The sequence below is a fragment of the Podarcis filfolensis genome, assembly GCF_964270895.1.
Source record: "Podarcis filfolensis genome assembly, chromosome: 2".
Lineage (NCBI taxonomy): Eukaryota > Metazoa > Chordata > Lepidosauria > Squamata > Lacertidae > Podarcis > Podarcis filfolensis.
The window spans coordinates 47,561,474-47,587,450 of NC_139605.1; the positions used below are offsets into that span (position 1 = coordinate 47,561,474).

A 25,977-nucleotide genomic window follows, 5' to 3' on the forward strand; every position below is an offset into this window, starting at 1 on the left:
CACGATTGAGCAGAATCATTAATCCAGAATGGAGCACGGGACCAGTTCTTACAGGTATTTGTTTACAGTAGTTCAATTGCTACTCTGATTGTGAATACAGCATCCACAGATCTATCAAACCCTTTTAATCTTTTCCAATCCTATAAGAGTAAAGGATCAAACACTTCAATTCTAAAAGTCTTTTTTTTGGGGGGGGGGGGGGAGGATAACGATCTTTGAATCTTTTAACTGCATGATGCAAACTGTAGTATCTTCCCAAACTCACTAGTTACATGTTCATTGTTGTTTAAATTATGGTATCCTTGCTCAGATTCTTTTGCAACTGGAATTGCAAATAATATACTATTATATAAACCAGCTTATTTTAAGAATATACTTATATAAATATAAATAAATATAAATACTTATATAAATAGTAACAGACTGAACATGACTGCGTTAAAGTATACATTCAGAAAATCAGCCTATATGAATTTGACATACGCCTTCTTACTTCAATCACAGTATTTGATATATTGCTATTGTTTACGTTACCTAAATCTTACCCTGCACCAATATGGCCAGTGCAAGAGGGATGACCCCTTTTAATTCTGAAGTGTCTTTAAAGGAAACAAAATTATTGAACTGGTTCTTTAAATAGACTATTATCTACCTTGCTTTGTAATCTTAAAAAAAAAATAATTATCAAAACAACAGTGGGTATTTTATTCTGAAGCAAAAACTGTGGGCAAAGAATAAACTGAGCTGATATTAAAGAGGGCATGTAGTAAGAAAAAGAAAAATTAAAGACTAAATTAAAACCCACCCAGGCCATTGCGGTGTCATGGTTAGAGTGTGGGACAACAGCCTGGGGGATAAGGGTTCAAATCCTTGTTCGGCCATGAAGCTTTGAAGCTGGGTGACTCTGGGCTGCTCAGTGCTTCTCCACCTAACCTACACCACAGGGTTGTACTGGGCATTAAATGAAGGGGGGGTGGAGAACCATGTATGCCACCTTGAGTTCTTTGGAGGAAAAAGTGGGATATAAATGAAATAAATGAATAAAGAATATAAACAAATGAAACAAACAAACAAACAAACAAACAAATAATAAAATCAAATCTCTGCCACAGAAGGTTCAGAGTTACAACCCTGAAGAAATTCTCTGCTAAAAAGGAAATAATTTTACTAATAATTTTTGTGATATGTGCATTTGTGTCCAGTTTGTGAAACATTCAGAGAAGATGATTGCTTCACAGCAAGAAGACCTTAAAGGACAAGAAGAAAAATACTACGATGAGAGGAAAATATCAAATTAATTAGCTTCTGGTCCACCACCTATATCTGCCCTGATTCAGATAAGCATAAGAAGAGAGAGCTCTGACCCAAAGAAAGCTCTCCCTCCTAATTCTAAATGGATATGGTATCAGCAAACAGAAGTGGGATAGTATTACATCTTCTTAGCCAGCAGGAAAGCATTTGTGAAAACAATGAGGAAAAAAAGAAAAAACTGACCATAAAGGATAACATGTTGCAGTGCAGCTATGCATCATTGTACAATCAACTCTTGAAAGCACACACACACACACACACACACACAAACCCTGATGATTTCTTAGCACTCTGTACAACTTAGCTTTTACAAGCTAGTCTTATCTCAATCTATTTCCTTGCTGAAAAGAGCAAAAGGGTAGTTTTGAAAACGTTAACAGCACTAACAAGTAACAGGAGAATTGTCGGGGTCACTTAAGAGGCAGCATCCACTGGTGACTTAAAAAACCCAATAGTAATTGCACTTTTAAAAACCCCAAAAACTAGTCTAGTATAATAATCAGCTAAATTACCAAGAATTAAAAAGGAAAGTTCTTGCATAAACAGGTCACTGGATGTCATAGGAAGTGGATTCAACTAGTTAACAATATTGGGTTACATCCAACTAAACCACTGCATGCCCAGAACGTCTCCTGAAATTGCCGCAGAACTTTACCCTCCACCTCTACACTCTTGAAATCTGCTTTGTGGGGCGTGTCTTCCAACCCTCTAAAGCAGATTTAGGGACAGCTGAGGGAGCTAAAATAAGGCAAAGGAAGAGGAAGAAGTTATATTGCAGAGGCAACATTTATTCTCCTTGTGCAATAATTTAGCTGGAAATAATAATAATAATAATAATAATAATAATAATAATAATAATAATAATATATCATTTGTACCCCGCCCATCTGGCTGGGTTTCCCCAGCCACTCTGGGCGGCTTCCACAAAGACCAAAAATACACTAATATGTCATATATATGTCATGCCTTAAGATGTCTTCTGAATGTCAGGTAGTTGTTTATCTCTTTGACATCTGATGGGAGGGCGTTCCACAGGGCGGGCGCCACTACCGAGAAGGCCCTCTGCCTGGTTCCCTGTAGCTTTGCTTCTCGCAATGAGGGAACTGCCAGAAGGCCCTTGGCGCTGGACCTCAGTGTCTGGGCAGAATGATGGGGGTGGAGACGCTCCTTCAGGTATACAGGACCGAGGCCATTTAGGGCTTTAAAGGTCAACACCAACACTTTGAATTGTGCTCGGAAACGTACTGGGAGCCAATGCAGGTCTCTCAGGACCAGTGTTATATGGTCTTTGCAGCCACTCCCAGTCATCAGTCTAGCTGCTGCATTCTGCATTAATTGCAGTTTCTAAGTCACCTTCAAAGGTAGCCCCACGTAAAATGCATTGCAGTAGTCCAAGCGGGAGATAACCAGAGCATGCACCACTCTGGCGAGACAGTCCGTGGGCAGGTAGGTTCTCAGCCTGCGTACCAGATGGAGCTGGTAGACAGCTGCCCTGGATACAGAATTGACCTATGCCTCCAAGGACAGCTGTGAGTCCAAAATGACTCCCAGGCTGCGCACCTGGTCCTTCAGGGGCACAGTTACCCCATTCAGGACCAGGGAGTCCCCCACACCCACCCGCCCCCTGTCCCCCCAAAACAGTACTTCTGTCTTGTCAGGATTCAACCTCAATCCATTAGCCGCCATCCATCCTCCAACCGCCTCCAGGCACTGTAAGGGGGTGGGGTGAACCTCAGGCTCAAGGTCAGCTCTAGCCCTCAGAACCCTCCACAGACCACATCCCCTCTCCTCTCACTACTTCCAGGGGAGACATACCACATCCCAACCTGGATTCGTACTCTTAAGGCAACTCATGGCCTAGCTGCAGGTGGCACAGCAGCAGCCAGATCAAGGGAGGTGCAAAGAAACCAGAACTTTTATTGTGAGTATCATCACGGTCGCATACTCATGCTTAGCCATGGGTTCAGTGTTATATGCCAAGTGGGTCTATTTGACACATTTCTATATCAGGACATAGCAAGCCAACGGCATTTATTTTTGGTTTACTAACCTGATGTGGCACAAGCCCAAGAGAGGTGGGAGGTTCATTCATTCTGTCATCACTACTGCTGGCAATGGCATAGCCACTAACAAAAAAAAGGGGGAGGAGAGAAAGGAGATGTATTCAGTTATTTAATTCCATTTATTAATCATCTAGAATTATTATTTTGATTAATTAATTTTGTTAATGTTTTGTGAAAACATGACTCCACCCACATGACTTACCCTTCTGGGTGCTGCAAAATGGATACCATTAATTCCACAGCAAGGGCTCCTGCTATCATGGCTAATCCTGGTCGACTGACTGTGCACTGCTGATCTAATGTCCGATCCCTGGTGGACTACAAAGGAAGGCAGTTCTCACAATGTTATACTTTCAAGTTCTTTTTATCTGCATAATTGCGCAAAACGTTTTAAAGGCTATCTTTTAAAACGAATGCTAACAAATGGACCACTGTGCTCTCAGGGGAAAATATATATATAATGATTTTAAAGTGATATTCTTAATAATAATAATAAAAACACACTGAAAGGTGGCAGAGACAGATTGTATTAAAAATCAAGAACTATAAAATACAATAACACAATAAGTTGCAATTCACATCAATTACACTTACATCTCCTGGTGCCACAACGTCATTGCAGAAGTAGCAACCAAGTTTGTAACCAGGGATATTTGAAAAGAGCGATGATCCCAGAAGATCGGCTGAAGCTGAAGGATTATTGCAGGGAGAATCGCCCACCTCTTGATGCTTTGGCTTCTTCAGTCCATGCCTCATCACAACAAAGGTGTCAAATCCCAGGGCAGCATTGATTACCAGCTGTACAAAACAATGAAAAGTATAGAAAGTGATAATCAAATCAAATGCAGGTGAACCTATTTATCATGGGGTAAAATTACAGAAATATGGCAATATATTGTAAATATTGTTTACAAAATATGTTACTGATAGACGAAATAAGTTATTGATAATGCTGGAGGCCAACAACATCTGGAGAACACATTGGCTGTCCCTGTGCTACATGAAGGAGCCTTGGATGCACATATTCCCTCACCACCTTCATGCACTGAGATTCCTTTCCTTCCACCCTGGCTTGCTGGAAGCTATAGTTATTCTGTGTAAATTCAAACAGAAAACTATGTACAAACCCAGATTGGAAACTATTGAGTTGTGTCCAATGGTATCGTTCAGCTGACTGAAGGCTTCCGTAAGTAGAAAAGGGAGTGACGTCATTCTCAGCAACTCCCCTTCCCTCCCTGCAACCTTCATGCCTGCCCCAAATATACTACAGAGGGCTGGGGGACGTTCTAGATCAGATGGGAGAAAAGCAGCTACTGCAGGGAGACAGGGAAACCACCCAAAATGGCTTGCTTCTCTCCCCATTCCACTGACTGGCATCACTGGTTGCAACTGTTGTGGGATAGTTGGATACATGTCCATGGCTAGATCCCTGTTTTCCTACTTCGCTTCTATACCTTGACTTAAGATGAGTTTACAAACCCAAGGCGAGAGAGAGAGAGAGAGAGAGAGAGAGAGAGAGAGAGAGAGAGAGGTTTAGAGACCCATCCTGTTATCTACTTTGGGATCTTTCCCATATCTTGCTATTTCAACAAAGCTTAGAACAAGAACAAAAAGTACAGTAGTTATATACTCTGATAATTTCATTACATCATTTCATCTGACACTACACAAGTCTCACTTCAAAATTATCATATACATAGCCTGTAAACCCTTTTTATTTCAGCTTGATGATTTCCACCTCTAGTACTTCTACAGACTGAAAAAACAAGCAGATAATTCTTCAGGTCATCAGTAGCTATTCCCACAAACACATGTAAGCTTCTTTTCTTTTCTAAGTAAGTGGTAAAAACTGCTGAAGACAGAAACTAATAGCCACAACCTGACAGATCAAATACAGTTGCCAGCATCCTTAGGCTATAAGCAGAAGTACGTAAGTAACTTAGAAAATTATTAATATTTATTCAATTTTTACAAGCCAAATTAAAGTTATGAAAACAAAATTAAAAGAGAAACAAACTGGAAGCAACAGAAGACCAGATCAAAACTCTAAGCTATATATTTTAATACAATACAATCCACATTATCCTTTGCCAGGTAAGTATGCAGAGATATGTTCCTGGATACCACTCCCCTTCAAAATATTAGGATATATACACAGGGTCTTGCCATAAAGGCCAGCCAGAAATGTGATTATAATAATGCACAAATGGAACTGAGCATGTTACACTAACACTAACAACTAAGCTGTTTCAGTCTGAGGGAGATTCCAAGCAGAAGATAGCTACGAGCATTAAGTCACTGGGAAATGTTTGCAGTTGAAGGGTTTGATTTGTGTTAAAACAGCAACTGCAAAAGCTTTTGAATGGCCACCACAGACTACAATGCGCCACTTACATCATGGCCTCTGGGATACTAATGAAGTAGGATACCTTTCTCTTGCTGGCTGCAATAACAGCCGGAAGCCACCGGCTTTCCCTGGTGTCCATTAACAAAAATATGACATCATGGGCATCAATGAGCTCCTCCAGTTGTGTTACATCCTTGCGGGCCTGCTCCAAGGTGACGTCAGAAAAATTTACTGGGTGACCTGGCATTGGGATACTCATATTAAAACCTTCAGCATTCTAAAAAATGAAGCAGAAAGAAAAGAGTAACACACATATTTTCACACAGAATACAACTTTAACCATAATTAGGTAAACCCACTTGTTAATATGTTTGGTTATTTCATGTAATTAAGCCAGCAGTCTCCAGCAAAATTGCAATACTGAGGAGGATAGAACCATTTTAATCATCATAACATGGATTATTACATCTGCATTTAGAATCACAGCTGGGTTGCACTTGTGGCTGCTTCAAAGAGAGAGAGGGCCATTTCATAAAGGTTCCCTATTACTGGACAGCTGTTTTAAGAATAATTAACGCAGAGTTGATTGTGCCTTCACAAAACAAAAACAAAAAGCAAGCCATACATTTGTGGAAACATTAAGAGCCTTCCTAGAGACTATAGTTTTCCTGATGGAATTCTCTGCTGTCACTAATCTACCCAGATGATGTGATCTGCTGTATGCACTCCTCACTGTCAGGAAATCCTCATTTTCCTTCCAGCAGAAAACAAGTCATTCTCACACCAGCAAGCCTGGCTCTTTTGTATGCTATACTACAGCATCACTATCAAGGGCATTAATAGGATGGTGCCTGCGACATTACTAGCTATGTACCTCCGCAATTTTGAGTGGCCTGCCAATTATTCATTGTGTTCTGTGTGTCTCCCACCACCCACCACATACCTAACTCTACCCAGGACACAAACACATGCCCTTGGGGTGGGGGGGGACAGCCAGCAAAAACCAGAGTAGGGCCTTAGCAGAAGCATCAACAATGTCAACAAGAAAATCCCCCACAGCATTCAAGAACTGTTGGATTCTGTATGTCTCTGGAGGCAGAGACCAGCCCTGCTGTCACAGCACACTTGAGGCCACCATAGCACCACGGTGAAGATATTCTCCAAAACCACCTCCACGAGCACCTCTGTCAGCTTGGCCAGGGAAGCTGCTGAGCAATGGGCTGGGAGGTACACCAGCAGCATCCATACTCAGGTTCAGTGAATTACATGTGGCACATGTCAAAACAGTATTTCAGTACACGAAGCACATTCTGATTTGCTAGTTGAAAGATGATAGTATTTCAAAAATAACCTTGTTATTTGTGTGTACAAACAGGCAAATGGGTTTCATTTTAAAATAACACTTTTAAAAACACAGGGTGACCTAAGACTGCATATAAGATACTGTACTGTTAATACAAAGCTCAGATTTGTTGTGTAGTTGAGCTTATTGACCAGCAGATGGCATAAGAAAAACATATTGTTTCAAATCGTAGAGAATCTTTCAGTAGCATGGAATAGTACCTTTAAAAAACCACAGGTGGTTGTATCCAACACAGTGCTTCTGAAAGATGGGCAAAGTGGATCTATGAAGGATTGTTGCCCACACAAGTGGGGGGTGGGGGGCGTTTAGTGTGGTTGAGATGTTTGAGTAAGGTTAAAAAAAAAAGGTAAAGGACCCCTGGACGGTCAAGGCCAGTCAAAGGCCATTACCAGAATTCAGAGCATGAAAGGGGAACACCTAAGCCCACAGGATACTCCTAATACTCCAACCATGATTAGGAGATTTAGGGAAGTTACAATATGTAGTCCCTCAAAAATGGAGCAGTCAGATCCCAAAATCAGAGCCCAAATATGAAGGCTGTTGATTACACACCAAAACCTATACACAGGGAGTTAGTTGGAGGATTCACAAGGCTGAGAAATTTAGTTCCGTTTAGTAAAAGCTGTCAATAATTACGAATGGAGAAATATTTTGTATAAGTGAGATGGTTGTGAGACTAATTAAAAAGCTCCAACTGCAATAAAGACCAATAATGAAACTGTTAAATCGAAGCAGTTTCCATATGTCTAGTGTAGACAGAGCCTAATTATGACTGGTTTTATTATTCATTTTATTGTTCTTGCCGCCCAGAGGAGTGAACTGATGGGGCAGAAATGTTTATATAAAGCTTTGTGTCCAACAGTTCAGCTTGTGCAACTGGCTTCCACTTGCATAATGGAGCTTCCCTCTCCTCTCCAGCCCTGTGTGCACCCCCAAAATCTACTCCAAAGGGTTGGAGATCCTCTAGAGTAGATTTTGGCAGCAGACAGGGAGAGCAGAGGAAGGGCAGAACTTAGTGCACACAGTGTTGAATACAACCCAAAATACACAGCGCAGTCTTTCAGACAACACCTGTAGGGCTAGTTTTCTTCCATCTTTCCATGGCTGCCTACTGTTTATGTGGTTGGACCTCATCCTAATATAATGTTCTGATAAAGGGCGAGTTAGAAATGTAAATATGCAAATAAATATAATTTAGGAAGGTGCTGAATTTTGTACTTCATGCTGCATGGCATCCTGGTTTAAAATTCCAGTTCCAGATTTTCTCTGAGGAAAGCTGATGCTTCGGTTAAAAGGCTTTCGGTCCAAGGAGAGGCACCAGTTAATGGGGAGGCATGCTATTCTTGCCAATTCCCCTCTCAGCTGCAGCCCTGTACCCCAAAATCTGTCCTAGACAGTTCCTGACTCCCCAACCTATCTTTTTTTGGGGGGGGTGCGCTTGAAGAAGCAATTAGCAGATGCCTTCGTCGCAGCAGTCGTACTAGAAAGATCAACTGGATTCCGCAAACATGTAATATTTTTTTCCTATAATTGCTGTCTGAAACAATTGCTGTCCACTCTCACGCAAATATAATTAGAATTATCAGTCAGCAATTGCATGCCTTCCAAGTAAGGGTCTCTAATAAGGCAGATATACCCTGTATTTGCTATAAATGGTATGGTGGTAGAGATTTTTTTATGGCTGTGTGAATAACACTCTGTGCTAAATGACACTTTTCCTCTGTCACTTCACTTTGAAGAAGAATTAAGCACAGCTAAATAGTGCTCAGTTTACTTTTCCTAAACTCTTCCTTTGTGCCTCGTTTTTATTTTGATTGCTTCAAGCAGGTTTAATTTCAGTTCTTTTTTCCGTGTAAATGACTAGCTGTCAAAGCTAGTCAGTCACCATGACATCAGAATTATTTCCTTGTGGCTTAGTTCACTTTTGAAGAATGGGCATGAGAAGAAATCCTAGGCCGTTATTGAAACTAATAAAGTGTTTTGATCATCAAATCACATCTCAATGCATTTTACTCACCACTCCTGGGAATATTTTTTGGAGCCTGTCTGCTGCTGCAAGTGCTTTGGACTTCCCACCCCCGAGGCAGTCTTCAAATTCATAGAGTGGTTGCCGCACAGGGTTGGAATAAGAAATCTTTGCGTTGTCCACAAATGTGATCTTCCTGACTCCCCATCCCTGAGTGGAAAACCACAAGCAATGAAATAGTTCCTTGAGTAAGGCAAGAATTACCACTAATCTTTCCCCCCCCTTTTTTTGTTAAATTTGTATACTGCCCTTTATCCAAAGACACAGGGTGATTCACAACAAAAAAATTACAAAATGAGAACACAAAATACATGATATACAAAAACAAACCAATAACCCTTCTCCCACAAACAGATTTAAAAGGCCATACAATGTTAATTGGCCAAAGGCCTAGTTATAAACGTTTTTGCCTCGTGCCTAAAGATATGTAATGAAGGGCCCAGGCAAGCCTCCCTGGAGAGAGCGTACCACAAACAGGGAGCCACCACAGAAAAGGCCCGTTCTTGTGTTGCCATCCTCCGGACACACACTAAATGTGGTCAGTAGTGTGCTCATTCCATATTCAATGACTCCTCAGAGAAATCCCTCTCACACTTCGAGAACAATTATGCTATTTCAACTAATAGCAAAAGTAAAATAGAAGAGCGGAATGGAATATATGCACTAATCACAGTTTATGTTTTATTTCTGTTAATCCCAGGCTTTTACTCAGGACTCAGGTTGATATTTCACAAGCTGCACTACACCACTAAAAAAATATGATGCAGCCAATTGACAGAAAGCACTTCCCTTCAAAACCCCTTGAGAAGGGTTATATGCACCTTAATTAGATAGTGTTCATTTTTTAAGGTATAGTTTGGCCAATTTTGTACATCTCATTGCGAAGGATACGATGGCTCAGCCTGCTTCCTGCATGTTAACAACTCTTGTGTGAGCACACTTCGGAGCCTCCAGGGTAGGGGCTGTCAAAGAGAGAATCCCATGAACAGGAGGAAGAAAGGAGGACTCTTACTGGACACCTATTTTGCTTCATAGATACTGATACAAAATAATGGGACAGCGTTTGAATATGTGGAGTAGCTTCAGTACTTGCCATCAAAGTTCTGGCTACACTACAACCCAGCGTACCAGCTCCTAGGAGAAGACACTTCACAGACACAACTTTCTCCAGGTCAAGAGTAGGCACTAACCGCCAACACATCAATTTAAGGTTAAGATCCACTGATGATTCAGCTAACCTATAAATTAAAATAGAACAGGAAGTTAAAGACTGGTTATGTTCGCCCCCTTCGGTTGAAACATCAGTACACCACTGATGTCCTTCATCTCCTCTGTATTTTAATTAGAGCTTACAATAGTACATTACATTTTCTTCTTATCGCCATCTCCAAGTACCCAGTATTAAGACAACTAATATCACCACAGTCTAAAAGCTATAGGACAAAAAAGAAAACCTAACACTTAGGTTCTGCAATAAAATTAGCTGTCTTGGTTAAAGCCTTATCAGCTTTTTATACATGTAACAGAGGCAGCATCACATCAAACTATAACATCGTCAGCCAAAGAGATCACTCTTGTACTGCTCTGTCACTTAGAAGAACCTGTCAGAACTATTCCCATCCCAGTAATACAGGAACAAGAACAAAATATCTCCTGTTTGTGTTCCTAGATATGATTTACAATGGGAAATCAGATAGTAAAAAAATTAATAGGGCGACACTGAGCAATGTCTGCCTGTTCATGGAATTTAAATTCAACTGGAAGTTGGTTTAAACAATGGAACTTCTGATTTTCTTCTCCCCATTCAGAACCTACCCCCCAAAATGGTTTAAGGGACATTGCTGCACAAGTGACTCTACATTGAATCTTACTCCTAAACAGCAAATAAACAGAACTCAAATTATTAAAAAAAATATTAATCCTCAGACAGCAATTGCATTTATATAGCACTATTTGCTATTCATTAAAACCCTATCAGAATTTAAATTGTGTCCCCCCCCCAATTTGCTCGTCTATTCTTCTTATTTAAAAATAGTTATTGTAAAATTGTTTAAGCTCTTCTGCAGGAATTAATTAAAAATTAAGGTCAAATTAGAATTTTTAATTATTATAAAATTAATTAATATTATTTGAGCCAGTGGCTGGAATATTTTCCTCACGAACATACTATTGACAGAGTAAATACAGTGGTACCTCGGGTTAAGTACTTAATTCGTTCCGGAGGTCCGTACTTAACCTGAAACTGTTCTTAACCTGAAGCACCACTTTAGCTAATGGGGCCTCCTGCTGTTGCCGCGCTGCTGGAGCACAATTTCTGTTCTCATCCTGAAGCAAAGTTCTTAACCTGAAGCACTATTTATGGGTTAGCGGACTCTGTAACCTGAAGCGATGTAACCTGAAGCGTATGTAACCCGAGGTACCACTGTACTGGAAGGATTGTAAATTATGCCAATATTAAATCAAAAATATAAAATGTATCCATGCAATATCCAAATATAACCCTGTTGTAACACTATCTGACACAATCTAGAGAAAAGAATGCTAATCTAAAATATTGATAAACAATTTTGTAAAACGAAACTTGAAATAAAACTACTACCCAGCTAACTTGAATTCTTCAGGTGTCTGGAAAAATATTTTGCTACGTACTGCAGCAAACTTCTGCAGGCCATTTATTCAGATTTCGTGTATTTATTTAAAACTTAATTTAGCTTTTCATCTAAATATGAAAGCAGAATTTGGCATCAAAATTTATGAAAGTATCAGAATAATTGGAAGAGAAGCCCCAAATGGCTATGTTTAAGCTCTCCTCACAATTAGGGTGAAAATGTAGCAGGGAAACAGAACAGACCATTTTTCAGCTGCAGATTTCCTGCTTGTTATAACATACAAGTCCTTATGATACTTTTCTAGTCTACAAAACCCCAAGTCTCCCAAGATCCCACAACTTTAATTTAAAAAGAAGGCTTTAAATCTCACCATCTAGGAAGGGAGGAAGAAAAACTTGAAAATGCATTGGTAAAATTGCTGAAAGATCAGAAACAATGAACCATGAGGGGAAAGCCTTTCATCTTTTGGCATTTCTATAATTCTCTCTGTGCACAGTTTCCGGAGGCTGAAGGGAGTTTCTCTTTACTAGCAGGAAACAATTTCAAAATTTAAATGCTGTAAAACGACCAACCTTTTCATGACCTGCAGCTTGGCGTCTGTTATGTTATGCAAATTATGTTCCTTTAAGTCAATGTAATAAACAAGTAGTTAACTGTGGTCTTCTGGCTCTGGGTTAAATTTCCAATCTGACTCTCAAGGGAAGCTGCAATTGATGCTTCAGAGGCCCAAATACAAGGGAGGAAGGTAACAAATGATGAGAGATTTGCTGTTCCTAAAGCCAGATTGCATTTCCTACATGGTTCTTTGCACAAGACTCATAAAACTTAATCAGCAGAATGCAATAGATGTTGTTATGGGAACTCAGCTCAACCTGGCATCCTTCAATCAGTAATGGCAAACAAGCCTCGCTGAAACACAGCACGTCCACCGTGTGCTCGCAGGCAGGATGTGGCCCAAGGATTGTGCTGAGTGTGCTCTAAGGTGCCCTTTCAGCTCATGGAAGACACTGATTAAGTAAAAAAAATGCCTCGCCAGTGCCCAATGTGAGTTGAATGTACCCAGAATCCTCTGTAACAGGTAGGCCTCAAAAAACAATTGTGGAAAGGATTCATTGAAATTTGAAAGCCACCAGCACAGCTGTTGCACATAGCTCCCTTGCTAATATACACTAGAACCTCTGCTTACGTCCCGCTCTACTTAGACCAGTTCCAAGTCGTGACCACAGCAAACCCGGACGTAAACACCAGGTTTGCCGTGATTCGCGCACAAGCAGAAGCGACTTCTGCCATTTGCGCACGCACAGAAGCGGCTGCCACTGTCTGCACGTATGCAGAAACGGGCCGCCGCCGAATGCGCCTGCGCACAACGGCACTTCTACTATTGACCCGTTTCGCCATAAGGATGGGCCTTCAGAACAGATCATGGACGTGAGTAGAGGTTCTACTCGGGTTACATACACTTCAGGTTACATACACTTCAGGTTACAGACTCCGCTAACCCAGAAATAGTACCTCGGGTTAAGAACTTTGCTTCAGGATGAGAACAGAAATCGCACAGCAGAGGCGCAGCAGCAGCGGGAGGCCCCATTAGCTAAAGTGGTGCTTCAGGTTAAGAACAGTTTCAGGTTAAGAACGGACCTCCAGAACGAATTAAGTACGTAACCAGAGGTACCACTGTATTCCTTTTTCATATCCAGAGGCTTCCATAGTTAGGAAAACTGCAATCTACAAGATAATCAAGAACCGAGAGTCCTCAAACTGTTAAAGAAATGGGTATCGATAAGTAAGTACACAGAGTGACCTAACGGCCAAGAGATTCTTAAGGAAAAAATAAAAACAATTCTGTAGACAGTGAGTAAATAGTGAATGAGTCCGTAATGCTAAGAGCTGGCTTCCTCAGGGACTTAAGTGGTATTCCCAACTTGTATTTCTTATCTTGCAAAGCTGCTTTTCAGAGTGTGAAGCCTTGTAAAGGTACGTACCTTTTCGGGTCCATGCACTCGCTCAGATTGACCATTCTTGGGCCCATACCTCCTTTTTGGTTTTTCTCCCATCCAACAGCTTTTGGACAACCTGCCTCACCAGAGAAAAATAATTGTGTTGAAGAATACAAATGTTGTTTGAGACAGGAAAATCCCACTCATCATAACTGGCAAATTGTTAAAAGTTTGAGTAGTGGAGAACTACAGTTATATGAAGTCACTACTGTAATTTCAAAGGTGTCCCATGTCAGTCTAGTGACAACGTTGCAAAAAAGAAAAAAGATATTGGCTGTTCTAGAATATATTGAAAAGTACTGCCAGTCAATCATGATTACAAAAATCCAGATTTCACTAGAACTTGCCAGAAAAGTGAGACTTTGGATGATAGAATATTTTATTGTGCAGCTGAGGACTTTATAGAGTAGCAACCTATAAAATAAATTCTAGCATACTTTACATTCTGAAGCCAACACATGAGTGCAGATTAAGCTCTGTAATCAGTTTCATAATGCAGCAATTGATTGGCATTGTTGCTAGTGGCAGCTATTTCTTTCTTTTTTTAGCACTGCCTTATTTTAAAAGCTCAGTTTCTTGAGGTTCTTAAATGGGAATCAAGTAATACAAATCAAAGGAATGATGGATCTGACCTACATTCAAACCCTCACTGAGCTACTAAACTCCTCGAGTGGCCCCAAATCACATTTTATCCCAATCTGTGGAGATGAACATCTAAACATACGGTGTATATTAGAAATAAAATGTACAACCCAGTTACTCCAGACAACTAGAAAAGGCCAAAGCAGCTCACAGTTATTAAAACCGGGAGCCAACTGAAAAAAGCGTAACTAGCAGAGAAATCAAATGATCACTAAAACAGAAAGCATTCAAATGAAAACAGAATGACATAAGAGAGAAAAGGAACTCTTGCCTGTTGCCACTAACTAAATACACCTCTGAAGACTGCAGGGAACACAAAATGGCCCCAGATGATCAGAGACTGGGCAGAATCATATGGGAGAAGATTGAAACTCAGTCTACATCTTTGTTCTTCAGCACTGCACCACTGTTGCCTACTCCCAGTATCGGCTGCCTGACGCTGCCCAACAGGAGGGTTTGCCTGGCTTAAAGAACTAAGAACCTGAATTATCCTTGGAACTGGCCTGGCAGCCAATATATAATTGGAGAACAGGACTTGCTGATGTTCCTGAAGCGAATAAAAAGGCCTCTTAACGAAGTGATGGGTTCAGAAGGTTGTGGATGAATCGCAAGTGTGCCTTTTTCAGACAATAAAGCACAAGAAAGAAGGTAACTATGAAGTCAAATGAATGGTCCAAAACAAATTAAGAATCCTATTAGCTGGTTGCCTCTAGCATGATCTCTGGCAATTAATGCCATAGATAGAAACAAGGCTACCTTCACCTTCCTCTTGAACAGCTTTTTGTGAAAAGCTACATTGATGAGTACACCATAATGGAAACAACAGAGGCATAAATGGTTTGCAAGTACAGGAAACACTTTCAAAACTGGCATATGATTTAGAGAGGGTGGGCACCTTCCAAGGACTTTTCACTGAAGAGGCCTTTACTGATAGAAGCTTTTAACATACAAAGTCAGGGACAAGTACCACATTGTTTTCATCATCACAGCAATATGGAGAGAGAAAAAAATAATATTCTAAGGAGGAATATTGACCACATTACACTAGACACAGAGCCCCACCAGTCCAAAATGGATTACCTGAATTCTGTGTCACTTGTGGAAGCTTTATTTCAAAAAGGGTGCTGTGCGAAATGTCTCTTGCTCCCTGCATGGTCCTGTCTCGGAAGCAGAGCACTTGAACAGAATGAAGGTGGCTGCCCCTGTCAGAAATAAAGAACTCTGTAACAGCAGCAGAGCCAGAAAGCCAGGATTAACAACAGGTAATTATCCGAATGTGATGCCAAGAAAATTTCCCAACAGGATTTGATTTGGATACAGTCCAACAGGCCATATACATTTTCGAGAGACAAACCAATTCACTGTAATAAGGAACAGCAAGATGAACAAGTGCACCAGAAGCAATCTGCGAGAGCAATGTGCTCTGCTAAACCACATAGCAGAAGAATCACCGCTGTTTCAATAGACAGAACCTATGGGAGGGCTCTTAAGAACTGCAATCTTCATTTGTAAATTCTTGGTATGCATTGTACAATTGGCTCAGCCAAAGGTCAGTTCAGGGTTATCACACAAAACTGAAATTTGAAGGAGACTCTTGCCCTGACAATACTGTAGAAAATCCCAAAGCTCATAAATTAATACCATGTTTTGATGATCTTTCCAGAGAATGCTACCAATCCTAACCATAACCAAGGGTACTATGAAGTGCAGTTCATCTTCTGATGAAAGGATTCCATCAGCGTACTAGAGTAGGAATGCAGTTTTTGGTGATTCCCTGCCCCCCTCACTAAATCCAATCCAGAGGGCTGGATAACCTTCTGGAAATGAAGGAGGCAAGGGGAGCTATGGGACTTGCTTCAAAGTAAATGGGTTTAGGTTTGCAGCGATGGGGAAAGCCACATTTAAGGAATCGTAATAAATACCATCTGTGTGCTGCCAGGACCAAGATGTTTCTCAGTGGCCAACCAGGATACTGGGCAAAATTACAGGGATCGTAAACACCAATTGTCACCTGCAAAGAAAAAAAGATACCATTAACAGTTAATACAAGAGGATTAGCACTTACTAAATACTAATAATATGTACTGTATGCTAATTTTATTTGAACACAGTACAACTGTAAATATGCAAGAGACACAGAGCTGAACATATACAATTATAACCTTGCAGCACATCGGTTTTCCATTTACCACATTTTTTGCACCATAACACTCACTTTTTCCTCCTAAAAAGTAAGGGGAAATGTCTGTGCGTGTTATGGAGGGAATGCCTACGGGTGGCATGCCTGCGGATTTTCCTCCTCTAAAAACTATGTGCGTGTTATGGTCGAGTGCGTGTTATAGAGCGAAAAATACGGTACATTTTAACATTCATCAGCTTGCGAGACAAGTACCATCAAGGAACGCACAAGCTCTACATGTAGCATCTTGGATAAAGAAAGCAGATCTGCTGGCAGGAGAGGGAAGAAGCCTGATGTGTGGTGAAGCCCCTACCCAGCAGCAGGTGCTTGAGTAGCTGCCCCAGTCAAAAGGCTAAATTAACGGAGTTGGCTAATGACTAGAGGAGTCTGTGTTATTAAACATGCCTTCCCTTTTATTTAAAAGGCAGGGAGTGAGGTCTGCTTCCTAGCGTGCAAGAGAGAAAGGAGCAAAATCCAGCCTCTTCTCTTATCTTGCAACATTCAGTTCTGAGCCATTTTACCCCAGAAGCTGGTTCACCTATGGCAGGCATGGCCAAACTTGGCCCTCCAGATGTTTGGGACTACAATTCCCATCATCTCTGACCACTGGTCCTGGTAGCTAGGGATGATGGGAGTTGTAGTCCCAAAACATCTGGAGGGCCAAGTTTGGCCATGCCTGACTTATGGCATCAGAGCTAGACTGAAGAAAAGCCATAAAGTATCTGACCACAGCAAGGTAAAGTAAGTGACCTCCAGCACTTAGAAAAGTCTGACACCAAACTACCCTATGTAAAATCCTCTTTCAGATATCCAACTAACCTACGTAAAATCCTCTTTCAGATATCCAACTAACCTATGTAAAATCCTCTTTCAGATATCCAACTAACCTACGTAAAATCATCTTTCAGATATCCAACTAACCTGCTCTCCACTCCCACCCTCATCAAGAAAAAGCTTATGGATCTAGGAATTATTTTCATGTCCTGTGAAGCCAGTAAATGGAGTCAAAGGTGTAAATGAGAATTGCAATAGAGAATCTTGTGTTCAGGATGGGTTTTACCTTCTCCTTGTGATCAGAAAAGAAGTCGTCCCAGTTTCTGAGCAAGGAGACAAGAACAGAATCATCGTGGTACTTGATTAGAAAAAAAGGCAGAGCTGTAAGGCCTTCTTTCTGACAAAGTTCATCATATGCATTCTGGAGAGCTTCAATCTAAAACAAAGACAGAACACAGGCTTACTCAATTCAGTGTTGTTTCTTAAATGCTACTTAGTTCAGACTGAGATTCACACCGCCTGAGGTCTAGCCACCAACCCATTTCATCACACGCAGGTCACTAGTGTACCAAGGCCACCTATGTGCTCAACAGCAATGACAAAGGCACTCAGGAACAAAATTGTCACCTGTTCTACACATCGCAACCACACAGAAGGCAGAGGACATCCCCCTCTCCACTTTCCATCCAGGAAAACAAGAGGCATTTTCACAGTTTAAGGATACGTTACAGCCCAACAGTAGGACTGAAGGACATGAGGCATTGTTGGTGAGGGTTATCACCTGGGGCAAAGGAATGTGGCCTTAGGAAACCCATTTTAAGTACCATATACAGGAATGGAGTTCCATAAATAAAGAAGTAAAGAGTGGGATTCTACTAAGCCATCGCGTGCAGGGAACAAGGTTTGATCACGCAGTGGGACTTCCCGACTTCCCTCTGCATGCCCCTTCCCTGCCTCTAAATCAGTTCTGGAGGATTGGAGGGAAACCCAAAACAGGTTTAGGAGGTACATGGGAGGAGAATGGGGGTAAATCCCATTGAATGAATATACCTTGTTCCACGCATGCATACCCCACTTAGTGCTACAATGAATAAACCATTCTGACAACGATAAAGTCCTAAAAGTTTTAGGTTAGTAGTGTTGTTGTTGTTGTTTTTTAAAAAATACCTGAGTAGCTGAGAACTTTGTACCTAGGCACACAGGCTGCTGAATCAAAGGGATACCTTCTGGGAGACAAAGTGCAGGGTAACAAAACCAGTAATAGAAACGATATCTCTTCAAATCCTAAGGAGGAAATTGTATAAACACGTTAGAACATTTTAAAACTACAATAATGAAATAACTGCAAAATGTAATAGCTTGGAAAGAGTTGTTTGATCCAATGATTACTATTCAAATTGGCCATTTAGCGATTGCATAATGCAGCATTCCCAATGTACCCATGCAATGTCAGACAACTGGGTACTGCCATAAACTACACTTCACTGACATGCACAGAGAGAATAGCAGAGGGGAAGCATATAAAACTTTTAGGCCATCATAGGCTACAAAATGCCAATTAGGAATAGAATTCTAGGAACCAAATTCTGTAAAATTAGGAGCCATCACTTTCACTGTGGCATCGCTTTTACAGTGACGCACAACATTTTCTTATACAGTACAAAACTAGGTCCTTAATAAATTAGAAAGTACCACTTGCTCTCATTTTTCTATATGTCAGGGATAGCAAGGGATATTTCCAGACACAGAAGATTCCTTTTCAGGAATCACAGAAGATTGCAGTGTAAACCTGACATTTCAGCCTGGGCGCATTAGATTCATGACCCATCAGCTAGTCTTTGTTGACTATTAGGCAAATGCTTTGTTTTTAGCTGTGAATCATCTAGAATTTCTCAAAAATAAAAAACACCATTTACTCACAGCAAATGTTAAGAGGATAAATCTGTTCAGTAAGACAGGATTCTCAACAGCAGTCCCTGATGTTATTGCGTCCCATATCTAACAGTAGAAAAGAAGAAGAAAATCATCAGTAAAGGAAAGTATTAGAATTTGTCTCATCATTGCAACAATATTAATATATACTGTTCTTATATGTTTTATGCCACCAAGTCAGAATAGACTTACTTAAATAAATGGACTAATGTTAGCTTAGTCAGAGCATGCAGGTGAACGATAATCATACATAATGCTGAACAGGGAAAGAAGAATTCAATTCGGATGGGGAGAACACATGTAATTCTGTGGACTGCTCTCTTTTCTTCTTTGGGTATCTGAATTTTTTCCATTGGAGAGCTTTCACTTTCATGCTGTATCTGAAATTTATTTCAAATGCAAAGGCCTAGAGAGACCCCTGATCTCTCCCAACAGCATATGCTAGAAATATAAAAGGTATTTCGAAAACCGTGTAACAGTAATCTACATTCTTTACAAGGTCAAATACATGAAGGGCATTCCTACACTGCAACTTTAAACAACATTAACAGTCAAGGTTTCATTCCAATATTGCCATTAGAATTCTCAGCATTCTCACAAAGCTACAAATGATAAAGTTATTTCAGAAAAAAAACTTCAGAATTAAACCAACTTATGAGTACAGTACAGGCATAACATTTGCATCAATTAGGCCACAATCCTTGATTGAGCCCAATGAAAGTGGGAAGGCACTAAATGCTTAAATAAAAGGAGTTCCTTGAAATAGTGGGTATATTGGTTAATGTATTTGGTTCCCAATGGTATAACATCTGCCATATAGGATGACAGAGGGCAATAAACTCAATAAAGCAATCTGTGTTGAGATTTGTCATCTTAACCTTTATTTTCCTACTCCTTGGATAGCATCAAAACAGGTCACCAAAGCCAATACCACACGACATACAATTTTCTGGCAATATATGGCATTGAAGTTGCTTAATCTCATTCCTGAAGTGAGCCTGAGAAACAAATAATGAAATCCTGCACACACTCAACTTGAGAGTAAGTATTCTGGAACTCAGTGGAGCTCTCCTCAAAATAAGCATGTACAGGATCACATTGTAAATTGCTTCCCAAAACAGGATCACAACTTCATAGGTCCTTTTCACCACTGCCACAGTTTCGATGCTGTTTTTAAAAGCGGCTTCCAGTAGTAACACTTTTATCTTGCCTTATTTGCGGCTTGCTCAAGAAGAAGCTTCTTATCACAGGACTTGAATGCTTCCAAAGTATTGGTGTTATACAATGTTCCAATAGCAGGACAGCAATGTGCTGGTGTTGGGGCATTCCTAAGGAAAAAGACAAAAACTCTTCCAACTATATTCCAGTATTTGTTATGGTGTTAACACAAACCAGAGCTATTGGTACTCTGCACATTTCCCCCCCCCAAACATCTGGAAATAAACTATGAAAAACTGGATATTTTATTCAGTTTTGCAAGGCTGCTACGTAGGGGTGGGTGGTGGAAAACCCATGGACCACTCAGATGCTGTTGAACTACAACTCCCATCATCCCTGATCACTGGCCATACTGGCAGAAGCTGATGGCAACTGTGTGTTCCACAATATCTGGAGGACCACAGGTTCCCCCACACCGATCAATATACATTGCATATCCAAACCAGAACAATTTCAAACTCATCTAACATTTATTTGCATGGATCTCAGCCGCAGAGGGAAAAGGAACAGAAGTTGGATTAGATGTCTCATAAAAATATAGCTATGGGAGAAGAACCAGAAACTGAGTGAGGCACATTTCCAACCAGAAACAGAATGCAAACAGTTATGCCTAAGGCCACTGTTCTTCAGTTTTACAGAATCTCCACCTGGTTGTCGAAAAGAGGAATAGGACCATGGATCATCTTTCACAAATAGAGATGCATGTCCTCTTTTTACAGCTGGGATGGGGCTTTAAAAACCACATCTGACATATTAAAAGGCATGCATTCAAAGTTCATGCTAATCTACTGGAAGTCACAAAATCCATAGATCATTTTATCTCTAGAATGCCACACTCTTTACATAGTATTGCTCATCAAACATTTCTGTTTTCCTACTGACCATTTGAAGTGATTTCCCCTGCTCCTCTGACAGTGTTCAAGGATCTTGCTTGAGTTTACAGGGCTCTTAACAATCTGGGTCCATGATACCTCAAGGACACCTGTTCCTTTATATCCCTGTCTGATCACTGAAGTCCCCCATCACTTGGATGCACAGCTTGTATCTAGCAGGAACCATGCATTTACCGTATTTTTCGCTCGATAACACGCACCTGACCATAACACGCACATCGTTTTTAGAGGAGGAAAACAAGGGAAAAAACATTCTGAATGAAACAGTGGATGTATCATTTTTGTGCTTCATGCTGTGGCCACAGACATGTGATCTGATGGTGAATTTGGGGTGACCCAATGCAAAAATCCTGAGAATCCCTGTGGATCCATGCTTTGTAACCACGTTTTTGCACCATTGCAGCCCCAGGCAACAGTGGGTGTGTGATTTTGGGGGGGGGCAGGCTGTAGCCATGGACATGCTATGTGCTCTGATGGTGAATTTGGGGTGACCCAATGCAAAGATCCTGAGGATCCATGTTTTGTAACCACGTTTTTGCACCATTGCAGCCCCAGGCAACAGTGGGTGCGTGATTTGGGGGGGGGGCAGGCTGTAGCCATGGACATGCTATGTGATCTGATGGTGAATTTGGGGTGACCCAATGCAAAGATCCTGAGGATCCATGTGGATCCATGCTTTTTAACCACATTTTTGCACCATTGCAGCCCCAGGCAACAGTGCGTGTGTGGTTTTTGGGGGGCAGGCTGTAGCCATGGACATGCTATGTGATCTGATGGTGAATTTGGGGTGACCCAATGCAAAGATCCTGAGGATCCATGTGGATCCATGCTTTTTAACCACATTTTAAGTGGGGAAGGAAGGAAAAATACAGAATGGACAAGGAGCACGAGAGGGGTGTGCAGAGAAGCAGCTGGCTAAGAATGCAGGAGAGGGGTATAACGGGAGGGAGGAAAGGAAGGCAAAAGTTTTCCCTCACCTACCCACCCAAGCCAGCCAGCGCTCTCTCTCTCTCTCTCTCTCTCTCTCTCTCTCTCTCTCCCTCCTGCATGTTTTCAGCAGCACCGGAGCACAGAGACACTCTGCTTTCCCCTCTGCTTGCCTGGAGGGGAGGGGCTTTCCCTGCTCTTTGTTCCGTTTGAGCAAACACAGCAAGGAAACAGAGGAGGGTGGGCAGTAAGACCCTGAGGCAGAATGCAGGAAAGCAGCCACTTCCTCTTTTCAGGTTTCCCTTCTCCGAGACGCGCGATTTGATTTTTGCCTGATTTTTTTTGCCATTTGGCTCCAGGGACCACACATTCGCTCAATAACACGCACAGACATTTCCCCTTCCTTTTTAGGAGAAAAAATCTGCGTGTTATAGAGGGAAAAATACGGTAATTCAGGGACCCCAGTTTTATGGAACACTTGTCATGTCACACTTCCTCTCCTCTCCACAAATTCATTCTACCTTCATGTGCATGTGAAAAGGTACTGACAGTCCTTTGTTTTATGTTTATATATTAAAATTTCATTCAGAATTCCAGTGCTGAGAAACATTTTCCCACCATGCTACCAAATGATAGGATGGGGTGTAGTAAAAGTGAAAAGGACAACACCTAAGCGTCATTAAAACCAGTTAATGAGGAATGGTGTGCAAAAAAGCATTCTTACATAAACGTTTTGCAGGGCCATTCTAGTTTTTTTTTTAAAAAAAAGAAGTCTTGATTTTTTGGGTACTAGGAGGCAAAGTAGGATGGTGTGGGAGAAATGGAATAGCTCTAATGCAATGTCAGCATTGTGAGGATCCAGAATGGAAAAAATCTAAAAAGTACAGCACAGATATTGTTACATATGAAAACATATGTCAAGCCATAGTGGCTGCTTGCAAGTGGAGAAATAAAGTAGAGAAATAAAGATAACATAGGAACCATTTAAGTTACTTACATATCAAAAGCACTAAATTCCAGGGTTAAACGAGCTGGCATACCAGCAGGATCTCCTAGAAGAACAAAAAAAAAGTTTTTTAGAATGGCTGTATCTATGGGTTTGATGGTACATTTTTCCCATAAGGGAAGCAACATTGTGTGCTAGACAAGGAACAATCTTAATATACGCCCTCATAAGATTGCTTAATGACTGAGTATATATGTGCTTTCCTCACAAGATACTCTTTCCTCATATGGTGGTTTCATAACTGGTTCCCCATTTTACAGAAGTATTGTATGAAGGACAATGTGATTGAAAAGGACGTATTTCTGCTTCCTTCCCCCATCCTCCACCCACCCACCACTATAAGGTAAAGTAGATAGCCTAGATAAATAATTAGGGGTTGTAATTTTTCCTTGGTCAATTTGAAGAGGCAGTGGTACACAGTCAGTGGGCTCCTTCACACATATTAATGGAGGAAGAGTGAAACACCAGCTGTTCAAAAAAGAGGAAAGGAGTTAACAGAGAATAACTATGAAGTACTTCCTATTTCTCTGTTCCAGATAGGAGAAACAGAAATAAATTTGTCTATCAGTACCCACAGACTCCTGTCATCCAGAGCAAGCTAGGCTCCTAAGCTTAGATAAAACATAAGGGGCTTAAGTTTGAGTGCAAAAAGACTTCCACAGACTTGACTTGGGACTGTGTTGTTGCAGTGCAGGGACATGGCACTGCTATGTAGGATAAGTTCTCAAGTGTTTAGGGTCAGTTTATTTGAAGGATCGCTTTACTCTCCCTATATGCCCAACAGACTGCTTCAATCTGCAGAACAGACAGTTTTACAAGGGCCACGTCATGTTTGCTCCATGCTTCCAAGGAACAATGTGGCAACCGCTACAGTCTGGAACTCCCTGCCCATTGATATTAGTCAAACACGTTTGTTGCTTCTGGTGCCTTCTAAAAGCTTTGTTAATTACTGCATGAATTTCAACATACCATTTTATTTTGTATATTTTCATACCGCCAGTTTTACTTATACAGTGGTACCTCAGTTTACGAACTTAATCCGTTCCCGAAGTCCGTTCTTAAACCGAAACCGTTCTTAAACCGAGGTGCACTTTCCCTAATGAGGCCTCCCGCTGCCAGTGCCCTTCCACAATTCAGCTTCCATTCTTAGACCGAGGTAAAATTCACAAACTAGGACACTACTTCCGGTTCTGTGGAGTTCATAAACCGAATAGTTCATAAACAGGGCTGTTCTTAAACCGAGATACCACTGTATTTTGGGGAAAACATAGGGGAGCTTGTTTTTAACATTTGATGTTACCAGTATTTTGATGTATATTTTATACTGCTTTATATAAACTGCTTAGAAGTATTGATGATTAAACGGTATACAAATATAAATGAGTACATTTTTTTCAGTGACATGGACATTGAAGTTGAAGCCTCTGCAGGGGGGGCCACAAAGCACCCGCATCAACTGAAATCCCCGAGATCCTATGCACGTTTGGCTCAAAAGTTAAAAGCCGCTCAGTTCAGTGGGTCTTACTCCGAATGAAATGTGTGGGGTTGGCTATAATATCCTATGCCGCGGAATTCGAGAGTAAACATGCGCAGGAGGAGCAGGTTACACTTCGCGTGGTGAAGCAATGCTATAATTGCTTCATTTTGCCAGCATACACGTCCTCGGCATCGTGAGAATCTGCCTTTAACCTGCGCAGGGCGTGATCCAGCAGCATGAACCACTATTACTGGGGTCAACAATCCCTCCCACCCACCCCCGGAGAAGAGAAACGGCCCACGGTGTACTTGCCATTATAGTAATAGCCTCTGATCGCCTTGGGGGTCTCGTCGAGCTTGTACTCATTGAGCTTCTTCTGGGTCAGCTCATGCCAAAAGCCAGCATCCAAGGCGCTGCTGAAGGGGACAAACTGCAGTTTGGGGGGTCCACCTTCCGCCGGGTTCCGCGTTTCGTTACCCTCGCTCGTCATTCTGCTGCTGCTGCTGCTTCTGCTTCAGCGACGTCTCTGGAACTCACCGCGCAAGAGTGAACAGCACAGGGTTCGAGAGCTGCGCAAGCCAAGAAACAGGGCTAACTTCTCACCCGCGGGAGCAGCCTTCCTCCGGAACTAACTTCCTCGCTTCGCCCATTCAACGGATCGCCGGACACCGGAAGCCGCCGCCGTCGCCGCAGAGCGCCGCCATCTTCGTCCCGCCTCGTGACATGCGCGCAGGGCCACGGAAGTTTAGAACCTTTGAAGCGGAAAGGCCGTGAGGGAGCTTTCTTTATCTCTATGAACGCGGGGCGCCCGCCAGCGCAGAACAACATAGAGATAGGGCAACCGAATGCTAGTTACGCTCCTTCCCCCACTTCCGGTTCCGTTTGGAAGCCGCCGCTTGAGGGCGGCTGATATAGAGAGGGAAGGGGAGCTTCCCCGTAAGGAGGCGGGGGAGGGCGCTGCGCGGCATTTTCAAGCCGAGGCGCCTCTCTCTGCTGTGTATAGTCGAGCTCGGCTTCACGTTAGCCTCCCCTTCGCAAGGTTTGTCGAGCAGTGGCTGCAGCTTGCATAGCCACCAGTTACCTCCGCAGGGAGGCTGCCTTCCACCTGCGGGAAGGTTTTTGCTGGCGCCGCAGCCAGTAGTGCGCTGGGAAATTCTGGAGGAACCTGTCGGGCGGTTCCTCCGAAAGTGTTTTTTCCTTATTTCTTCGTGTG

The 25,977-nt window shown here is 41.7% G+C and overlaps 1 protein-coding gene across 2 annotated transcripts in view; it reads right to left on the minus strand.

The window, feature by feature from the left end:
• ATG7 (autophagy related 7) overlaps positions 1–25,589 on the minus strand; it is a 152,844-nt gene extending 127,255 nt beyond the window's left edge. For both annotated transcript variants that reach the window (XM_083603356.1, XM_083603355.1), the window contains exons 1-15: positions 25,077–25,589; positions 23,279–23,333; positions 20,454–20,571; positions 19,232–19,309; positions 18,479–18,595; positions 17,598–17,747; positions 16,281–16,369; positions 15,439–15,560; positions 13,702–13,792; positions 10,204–10,348; positions 9,102–9,260; positions 5,804–5,998; positions 3,969–4,172; positions 3,577–3,692; positions 3,362–3,437 (exon numbers count right to left, since the gene is read on the minus strand). In XM_083603356.1, coding sequence (XP_083459482.1) covers positions 3,362–3,437; positions 3,577–3,692; positions 3,969–4,172; positions 5,804–5,998; positions 9,102–9,260; positions 10,204–10,348; positions 13,702–13,792; positions 15,439–15,560; positions 16,281–16,369; positions 17,598–17,747; positions 18,479–18,595; positions 19,232–19,309; positions 20,454–20,571; positions 23,279–23,333; positions 25,077–25,254 — 1,893 coding nt within the window. In that variant the 5' untranslated portion in view covers positions 25,255–25,589. The remainder of the gene's footprint in view (positions 1–3,361; positions 3,438–3,576; positions 3,693–3,968; positions 4,173–5,803; positions 5,999–9,101; positions 9,261–10,203; positions 10,349–13,701; positions 13,793–15,438; positions 15,561–16,280; positions 16,370–17,597; positions 17,748–18,478; positions 18,596–19,231; positions 19,310–20,453; positions 20,572–23,278; positions 23,334–25,076) is intronic.
• Positions 25,590–25,977: the final 388 nt, after the last annotated feature.